General features: G+C 40.7%; 1 protein-coding gene across 1 annotated transcript; it reads left to right on the top strand.

The window, feature by feature from the left end:
- The first annotated feature begins 1,753 nt into the window (after window positions 1-1,753).
- On the top strand, window positions 1,754-10,039 carry LOC130473885 (killer cell lectin-like receptor subfamily F member 1). The gene is made up of 5 exons (XM_056845515.1): window positions 1,754-1,799; window positions 2,990-3,145; window positions 7,498-7,652; window positions 8,232-8,344; window positions 9,916-10,039. The coding sequence occupies exons 1-5, from the start codon at window positions 1,754-1,756 to the stop codon at window positions 10,037-10,039; spliced, it is 594 nt and encodes a 197-aa protein (XP_056701493.1).

Genomic DNA, 10,039 nt, shown 5'->3' with positions numbered 1-10,039 from the left:
CTAACCCTGGTCCATAAGGAGCCACTGGACTCCTGTTTAATTTTGATCCCTCCAACTCAGGCACAGGAGCTCATGGAGACAGCTGTTCACTTTAACAGAAGTAACTGCTGATCAACAGTATCTTTTGGGCTTGAATCTGGTTCAATTCCTAGCAATGCCAGCTGCTAGCCTCTGACAAACTTACCCTCCGTGAACACATCTAGTCATTAGAAGCCATTTGTTCCAGTGTCTGTCAACAGCATCCTGTGGTAAGTAATTATATAAGAGTTGAGATTACATATTTTAATAACCTGCACCAAGTTTTGGTTTTTGAGAACTATGGTGGGCATTTTATGAATGATGTATGAGTAAAACTATTATCCCTGAGGTTGGAAAATAGGTACTAAGCAGTGTTGAAGGGGAAGGAGGTGGAGATTTGACGGCTGAAGTAAGTGACAGAAGGAATGGTTTGTGTTGTTTTGCAATAATACTGCTGAAAGACTTAATGGGACAAGTGGCAAAAGGAAGGAACTGGGAATAGGTGAAAGTGGGGAAGGGGACATGGGCCTTGCCACCGTCTTCCCCGATGTTCAAATATCTCTTCAAGTTGATGACTTCTGGGGGTGGCGTGACACATGTTGGAACAGGCAATATCTTTTCCTGTTACTAGGCCACGACTTGTCAGCCACCCTTCACAGATCTTTATCAAGGCTTCTCTCAGTTTCTTGTTCAGGTAAAAAGCTGTGGTTTGGTGATAGAGAGCATCTACTTTTAATGTAGAAAGCCCCCAGCTCAATCCCTGGCACTCCAGCTAATGGAAGTCAGTTAGCAAGTGTTTGGGGAAAGGCCTTTTCCTCAAGGAACATGTACACATTGCCTTTGCTATTCCTCAGTGTCATTTTCGGAAACAGAAAGTTGGCAAAGTTCAAGCATGAAGAGCGCAACAGAGGTGCTGAGAGGTGGCCCAGTACTCAGAGGCGCTATTTCCTGTGCGGTTCTCTTCTTTGCCTCTGAGAAGTGGTCAGTGTTGCTTCTCACACAGAGCTGGGTTTGATGAGCAGAAAAGGGGCTCTGCTTCTCTCCGTCTCCTTCCCATTAAGGGGGAATTTAATTTGAAGAGGAATCAGCCTCAAGAGTATCTTGCTAAATGGAAGATGAGGAAGGCTACATGGCACTTAGCTTCAAGTCAAAGAAAGAGCAAGGAAAATACAACCTTCCGTCTAAGACCCAAGGTATTGAAGGGGGGTTGGTATCAAAGAGGACCGTTACCTTTTAGATACTGTGGCAATTTTGGGGATCTCATATCTGCAGTAGAGATGATGCAGGTGTGTCCACATTGCTGCTCTACCAGTCTGCTTTAGTGGTTGCCATGTCCACCAGAGGAGGGCCAACATTTCTAATTGTTGCCATTAGGTAATTATGTTTGATGAAACTAAAGAAAAAATGCATGTGTTTCCCCAGTGAATTAGTTTGCTGTCTTGAATCATATGAAATTGTTTGCTTTGTAGCCAATGTTCACTAATGCACTTGTTATCTGGATTTAGTGGTTATCTCTAGAGTGGTGATGGTTAGAAGATTCTCCTTTAGACATGGAATTTGATGAGATGACCTAGTCCCTTCTGCTTCAAGTATTGTTGTTTCATAGGGTACATGATTCATGATCAACATAACCATGCATTAGAAGCTAACTCTCTTTTCCCAAACATTGACTCTTGTAGATAGTCTGCCAAGATATTCCTGCTGCCAACATCTCAGAGTAGGAGTTGGATGCACCATGATTGTCCTCTTAATGGGAGCTGTGGTTGTTCTGGCTACTTGGGGTGAGTAACTCTAAACCGCGCGTTGAGCAGTTTGCATTTGCATAGTAGTAGCTTGAAAATGCTATATTTTTTAAGAGGATCAGCAAACTTGTCATACTGATTGTATAGAATTATAAATGATATATCCTTGACCGAAGAATGGTACACAACTTTTATATGGGGTGGTTGTCCTCTTCCACTGAATGCGCAGCTTCAGGAGGGCTCCACATGGAGCAGTGAGGGAGGAAGGGGACACCTTCCTAGCCAGCCAGATCAGCAATTTCTTGGTCTTTTGGCTAAGATCAAGTATATTATGTAGATACATGGGTTGTGTGTATCAATAAACCCAAACCAAAAAAAAAATCCAAATTAGCCATTTCGACAATATTCGGTTTTCGGTTTTACAGAATATCAAAACCTGGGAATAAAGCTGAAGCTGAATAGCTGATCTCTGAATCAGCTAAATAGCTATTTGGCTTTTTTTCGGCTTCAGCTTTCCCAGGCTTTTCCATATGGGATTTTTATTAATAAGCTCTAAGGGGAAGCATTTTTGGAGGTAGAGTTCCCAAATTTTCAGTGTAGCTTCTAAGGACTCTTCTTGCATGAACCCAAAAGTTTGGTGAAGATTGGGTCAGGGGGTCTGATTTTATGGGGTCCAGAAGGGTTCACCCCTCCTCCATAGAGAAGCATGGTAAAGTTTACAATGCTTCTCTATGGAGGAGGGGGGCTACCCCTTCTAGACCCCATAAAATTGGACCCCCATCCCAAACTTCTGTTCAGTGGCAGAATATATGCTTTGCATGAAGAAGGTCCCAGGTTCAATCCCCAGCATCTCCACTTAAAAGGCCCAGGCAGGAGGTGATGTGAAAAACCTCTGCCTGAGACACTAAAGAACTTCTGCCCGTCTGAGCAGACAATACTGACTTTGATTGACCAATTCAGTATGAGGCAGTTTCACATGAGATAAGCAAGTTTTATGCATATATGGTAGACGTGTATAGATATTATCATATTTCCGAAGGACATTGTTGATAAAAAATTAAGGATATGATAGGATGGAAAATAACTTTAACATCTTGTGCCGTTCTTCTGAACTATTTAGAGAATCGTATCTCCATAGTTGCTTTCACACTTAACCCTTTAATGGGCTTTGGATACATGCTCTCATTTCTTCAAATGGTTGACCACCTAAAAGACATTCTAATTTGAAGTTTTCCAGATGAGGCAACCCATAGATGTTCTGGAGAAAGCCAGTAACTCCCAAGGGCCCAAAAATGGCACAGCAACAGAAAATAAGTCCAGCCTGGAGAACTTTGTGACTTACTTACGGCAGTTTTTGTGCAAACCACTGGACAAAGAAGTAACAGGTAACTTCAGGGTTAAGGACATATGCTACAGCATTTCCTTTCTCTGTATGAACTATGTCTCTTGTGAAAATTGTGAGGCTTTATATTAAATTTCAGCTGGTAAATGGAACCTCATGGTCGTAGAAAACATCTGAAAGGATGATCATGAAGAGAAAACAACACGACCCCAAACGTATTTAGCCTCATATATTTATCTTACTATTACAAACTATTTTTGCAGTCTCCTGAAGACAAAAATACAAAAATATATCATAACATAAAGTATAACAAAAGATAATACCTTCTGCACTTAGATACAAAGCGTTGGTCAAACCCATAAAGTCCTATGCCACACTGGGGAAAGATTCAGACTTTGGAAATGCTGGTGTTATCGTTGGTAACATTATATAAAAGTATGTCTAATATCTGTGCAAAAGCCACACACACAAATGTGTTTCTGAAGACCAGAAAACTACATTAAAAAAAGAAAAAAACAATACTGAGATTCTTAGGATTCCCAGAACAGCCCATTGACTGAAAAGGAGTTCTATAGACGTATTTCAGTCCCCGCATTTCTGTTGTCCACTGAATCTTCCACTCCAGGATAATGAATTTTCTGGAAAATATAACTGTGCCATTAAAAATGTACACAAGATGGACGCAATGGGGTCATTGTGTGGAGAGGACGGTAAATTATTATCAGGGGAGGCAGAAAAGGCAGAATTACTTAATACCTTCTTTGTCTCAGTCTTCTTCCAAAGAGTAATAGTGCTCAACCTGGTAATAAAGGAGCAGAGGAAGCAGTAGGGGAATTACAGCACAGTATAGACACTGGGATAATACAGGAATACCTGGCTACTCTTAATGAATTCAAGTCTGCGGGGCCGGATGAACTGCATCCAAGGGTGTTAAAAGAACTGGCTGAAGTGATCTCAGAACCATTGGCAATGTGTGTGAGTTAAGTGCCGTCAAGTCGCTTCCGACTCATGGCGACCTTATGAATGAAAGTCCTCCAAAATGTCCTGTCTTTGACAGCCTTGCTCAGATCTTGCAAATTGAAGGCTGTGGCTTCCTTTATTGAGTCAATCCATCTCTTGTTGGGTCTTCCTCTTTTCCTGCTGCCCTCAACTTTTCCTAGCATGACTGTCTTTTCCAGTGACTCTTGTCGTCTCATGACGTGACCAAAATACAATAGCCTCAGTTTAGTCATTTTAGCTTCTAGGGTCAGTTCAGGCTTGATTTGATCTATAACCCACTGATTTGTTTTTTTGGCAGTCCACGGAATCCGTAACACTCTCCTCCAACACCACATTTCAAAGGAATCTATTTTCTTCCTATCAGTTTTCTTTACTGTCCAGCTTTCACACCCATACATAGTAATAGGGAATATGATGGTATGAATTAATATAGTCTTGGTGGCCAGTGACACATCCTTACACGTCAAAATATTTTCTAGCTCTTCATGGCTACCCTTCCCAGTCTCAATCTCCTTCTGATTTCTTGGCTGCAGTCTCCCTTTTGGTTGATGGTGGAGCCAAGGAATAGAAAGTCTTTAACAATTTCAATTTCCTCATTGTCAACCTTAAAGTTGAGTAATTCTCTTGTAGTCATTACTTTTGTTTTCTTGATGTTCAGCTGTTGTCCTGCTTTGGCACTTTCTCTTTTAACTTTCAGCGGTAGTCATTTCAAATCTTCACTATTTTCTGACAATAATGTAGTGTCATCAGCATATCTCAAATTATTAATGTTCCTCCCTCCAGTTTTCACTCCACCTTCATCTAAATCTAATCCAGCTTTCCTAATTATATGTTCTGCATACAAATTGAAGAGATAGGGAGATAAAATACATCCTTGTCTGACACCTTTGCCAATTGGAAACCATTCTGTTTCTCTATATTCTGTTCTAACTGTGGCCTCTTGTCCAGAGTACAGGTTACGCATCAAAACGATCAGATGTAGTGGCCCATTTCCTTTAAAACCAGCCATAGCTTTTCATGATCCACACAGTCAAAAGCTTTGCTGTAATCTATGAAACACAAGCTGATTTTCTTCTGAAATTCTCTCGTATGCTCCAGTAACCAGCTTATATTTGCAATATGATCTCTAGTGCCTCTTCCTTTTCTGAAACCAGCTTGAACATCAGGCATTTCTCGTTCCATACATGGTAACCGCCTTTGCTGTAAGATTTTTAGCATCACTTTACTTGCATGAGAAATTAATGCGATGGTCCGATAGTTGCTGCAATCTTTGATGTCTCCTTTCTTGGGAATTGGAATGTAAATGGATCATTTCCAGTCTGTGGGCCATTGTTTTGTTTTCCATATCTGTTGGAATATACTTGTCAATATTTTGATGGACTCTGTTTCTGTGGCTTGGAATAGCTCTATTGATATCCCATCTGCTCCTGGTGATTTGTTTCTCCCAATTGCTTTCAATGCAGCTTTCACTTCACTTTCTAAAACTGTTGGTTCTTCTTCAAAAGATTCTTCTTGGAAAGAATATTTTATCCTTTCATTGGCAATAATCTTTGAAAATTCCTGGAGAACAGGAGAAGTTCCAGCAGACTGGAGGAGGGCAAATGTGGTCCCCATCTTTAAAGGGGGGGGAGAAATCCCAAACAATTATCACCCAGTCAGCCTGACATCAATACCAGGAAAGATACTAAAACAGATAATTAAACAGACGGTCTGTAAACACTTAGAAAGAAATGCCATGATCACTGACAGTCAACATGGGTTTCTCAAAAACAGGTCATGCCAAACTAATCTCATATCTTTTTTTGAAAGAGTGACAAGTGTGGTAGATGAAGGGAATGCTGTAGATCTAGTGTATGTTGATTTCAGTAAAGCCTTTGATAAAGTCCCCCATGATAAAGTCTTGAAACAAAGCTAGTAAAATGTGGGCTGGACGCTGCTACTGTTCGGTGGATTGGTAATTGGTTGACCAACCAAACCCAAAGGGTGCTCATCAATGACACAACTTCATCCTGGAGAGGAGTGACCAGTGGGGTTCTCAGTGGTCTGTCCTGGGATCGGTACTATTTAATATTTTTATAAATGACTTGGATGATGGAATAGAGAACATGTTAATCAAATTTGCAAATGACACCAAATTAGGAGGGGTAGTCAGAGGACAGGGTCAGCGTTCAGAATGGCCTTGATAGACTAGAGAGCTGGGCCATAAGCAATAAAATTGATTTCAATAGGGAGAAGTGTAAGGTACTTCACCTAGGCAGAAACAACATAATGTACAGGTACAGGATGGGAGATAGTTGGCTTGACAACAGTACATGTGAAAGAGATCTGGGAGTCTTAGTGGACCACAAACTGAACATGAGTCAACAGTGTGATATGGCGGCTAAGAAGCCCAATGAAATTCTGGGCTGCATCAATAGGAGTATTGTGTCTAGATCAAAGGAAGTAATACTACCACTGTATTCTGCGTTGGTCAGACCTCACTTGGAATACTGTGTCCAGTTTTGGGCTCCACAATTTAAGAAGGATGTTGACAAGTTGGAGCGTGTCCAGAGGAGGGCGACCAGAATGGTCAAAGGTCTGGAATCCATGCCCTATGAGGAGAGACTTAAGGAGCTGGGTTTGTTTAGTTTGGAGAAGAAACAGTTAAGGGGTGACATGATAGCTATGTTTAAATATTTGAAGGGATGTCATGTTGATGAGGGAACAAGCTTATTCTCTGTTGCTCCAGAGACTGGGAAACGGAGTAATGGATTTAAACGAAGAGAAAAGCGTTTCCACCTAAACATTAGGAAGAACTTTCTGACAGTGAGGGCTGTTCGATGGTAGAATGCACTGCCTCGGAGGATGGTGGAGTCCTCGTCTTTGGAGGTCTTTAAGCAGAGGTTGGATGGCCATCTGTCAGGAGTGCCTTGATTGTGGGATCCTGCAAAGCAGTGGGGTTAAAAATGACATTCACTTAGGCAGGTAGGTCCAACCCAGTTACAGCAGTCCATCAATATTCAGTTCTTGAAGGAAACTCACAGAATAGTTTATTCGTTCATTTAGAATACTTCTGTGCCACTTCTTCAGAGTCCTGCTCGAGGCGGCTTACAATTAAAAACCACAGTATAAAACACGTCATTAAAAAAGTAAGCCATTAAAAATGCAGGCAGCATAAAAGAGAGCAGATCATTAAAAAGCTGATAAGAAACCCCTAGTTGTCTCAACGGACCCTTCATAAACCTCTTCTCTCTCCTCTGTCTAATTAGCAGTTACATATAATAACCTCTTGATCTCATGTGCTGGTTTATTGATAATTGCAGAATCAATCAATAAAGGCAACTACTATTGCTGGAAAAATTAACTGTTGGGGATTAATTCAGACTATCTTTTTCTGGGCTTTTCCTATCATTCCAGAGAATTCTAGCTGTAGACTGTGTCCTCAGAATTGGTCCCTTCATGAGAACAAGTGCTACTGGGTCTCCAAAGAAAGACAATCATGGCACAAGGGGAAGGAAGACTGCACAGCCAAACTGTCTCATATGCTGGTGATAGAGAATCAGGAAAAAGTGGTAAGTAGAAGTGAAAATTTGCCAGTTTTGGATGGGGAGATGTTTTCCTTGATGACATCTATCACCTGCAGTTCCATAATAATTGTTTATTCTTATATATATATATATATATATATATATATATATATATATATATATATATATATAGCATGCATAAACATACCTGACTTAAAATAGTGATTGAAAGATCTTTTAAGAAGGTGCCCCCCTATATTTTCATGTCCAAAGAAGGCACAAAAACCACGAGGCTTATCAAATTCTTAGTGGGCTTTTAGGCATGGTTAGTGTATTGTGTTTAGGCTGTAGGTTTCCAGTAACTGCACATAAATGTCTCCTTTGTTTCACTGGCACTTTACTTCTATGTAATGGTTGCTGTTTGGAAGTTATATTTGCAAGTCTTGTCAGTGTTTGAATTTGGCTCTGTTGAGCTTAGGATCAACGTCAGGAGTTATGATCAGGAATCCGGATTTAATAAGGCTGAAGATTGCCATGTAGAATTTGTGCTAAACTTAGATGTAAGAAAAAGGAAAGTTAAAAATTTGCCGTACAGCATTGACAGACCAATTGTGTTCTTTACAGACTTTTATACAAAGCATCACTGAAGGGGCACAGCTACTCTGGATTGGACTAGAAGCCACATTGGCTGAAAGGAAATGGACCTGGATAGATGGCTCCCCCTTAGATGACAAACTGTGAGTCTCTTGTCCTACTGTTTAGAGCCGTCTTCCTCAGTGGGTAACCCACGGACCATGCACCAGGTTTCCCAGGATTCTTTGACAGGCCTACTGAAATTCTTTTCCTCCTTTTCTCTGTTGCTTGTAAAGGCTGATACTAAAGAGACCAGATTCAGCTAGCCAGTCAGCCATGTTTCCTTATAATATTAAGTCATACAAACAGATGCACACATCATGTTGCAATATGACATGGCAGATAGGACTGGGGCAGCATAAGCCACTGCAAAACACGAGGAGCAGAGATCAAATGGTGATCTCCAGGGTTGAAGGTCAGAGGTTGGGTTTGCTCACATCACAGTGTATATTGTTTTCATTTTGGGGCTACAAATTGGAAAATTTCTAATTCAAATATATTTCACAAAATATTACATATGTGTCATCAAGTTGCAACCAACTTATGGAGAGCCCAGCAAGAGGCTTTCAAAGCTTGTGAGAAGCAGAGGTAGTTTACCATTGCCTTCTTTTGCCGAGTCTTCCTTGGAGAACTCCTTTTCAAGTACCAACCCTGCTTAGCTTGCAAGATCTCACTAGATCGGGCTATACCATTGCTACCTTATCCCTTCACAAAAGTTTAAAGATTCCAATATAGATAAATCCATTAGCAATTTAAAATTCCCAGTCTATTCAAATCCTGTGCTAGCCTTCATTCCTCAGTCAGGTTTTCACCCATCAACAAGGGCTTTTCCACATTCTCATTTTCGTCACTTATATATTCCTGTTGCCTTGGGGTTTTTTTCCATTTTATATGTGGTTTGCTCCATCTAGTGGTTGATTCTATATTACATCACTTTATGTCTGGCTTAAAAACCTGCAGTTTAAATCTGCAGGGAGTTATGCTGGATATAAAGCAATGTAATATCAAATTGACTGCTAAAGGAAGCAAAACGTGTACAGAACAGACCCCTCCCCCCGACACAACAGGAACACACAAGTGAGGAAAATGATAATGTGGAAAAGCCCCAAATCTAGGGTAATGTTCACTCAGTCCAAGAAGTAAAGTTTCACTGTGATCTTTCAGAGCTCATGGAAGATATATGTGTTACAGTGTTGTTGTTTTTACTCCTTTCCTGTTGTCATGAACATATGAAGCTGCCTTATACTGAATCAGACCCTTGGTCCATCAAAGTCAGTATTGTCTATTCTGACTGGCAGTGGCACTCCAGGGTCTCAGGCAGAGGTCTTTCACATCACCTACTTGCCTAGCCCCTTAACTTGGAGATTCTGGGGGTTGAACCTGGGTTCTTCTGCATGCCAAGCAGGTGCTCTGCCAATTAGTTATTGCCCCTTTAGTCTGATCTATCATCTTTAAGGCAGGCATTTCATTATAACATTCTTTGCACTCATGTGCATGCACACAGACATAAACACCAGGGGGCATAGGAGTTGAAATCGAAATGTTGAATTATGTTCTGAACATGCATATCAAAGTGCATTCCAATATCTCAGACTTTAAAGCATATATTGCATTACAGGTGAACTATTGGCTAGATTTCTCCCTTTTGACAATTGGTTTGTTCTTTGTTCTTCAGATTTCAAGACCTGGGTCCAGTTGAAGCAAATCGCTGTGGAAGACTGAATGGAAATCAAATCATTTCTGAAGTCTGCAGTACAATAGCCATGTGGATTTGTGAGACAAATGCTCTCCAAATATAA

The sequence above is a fragment of the Euleptes europaea genome, chromosome 1, assembly GCF_029931775.1.
Source record: "Euleptes europaea isolate rEulEur1 chromosome 1, rEulEur1.hap1, whole genome shotgun sequence".
Classification (NCBI taxonomy): domain Eukaryota; kingdom Metazoa; phylum Chordata; class Lepidosauria; order Squamata; family Sphaerodactylidae; genus Euleptes; species Euleptes europaea.
Note: the sequence above shows the minus strand (reverse complement) of the source record. Positions and strands in the feature narration are given on the sequence as shown.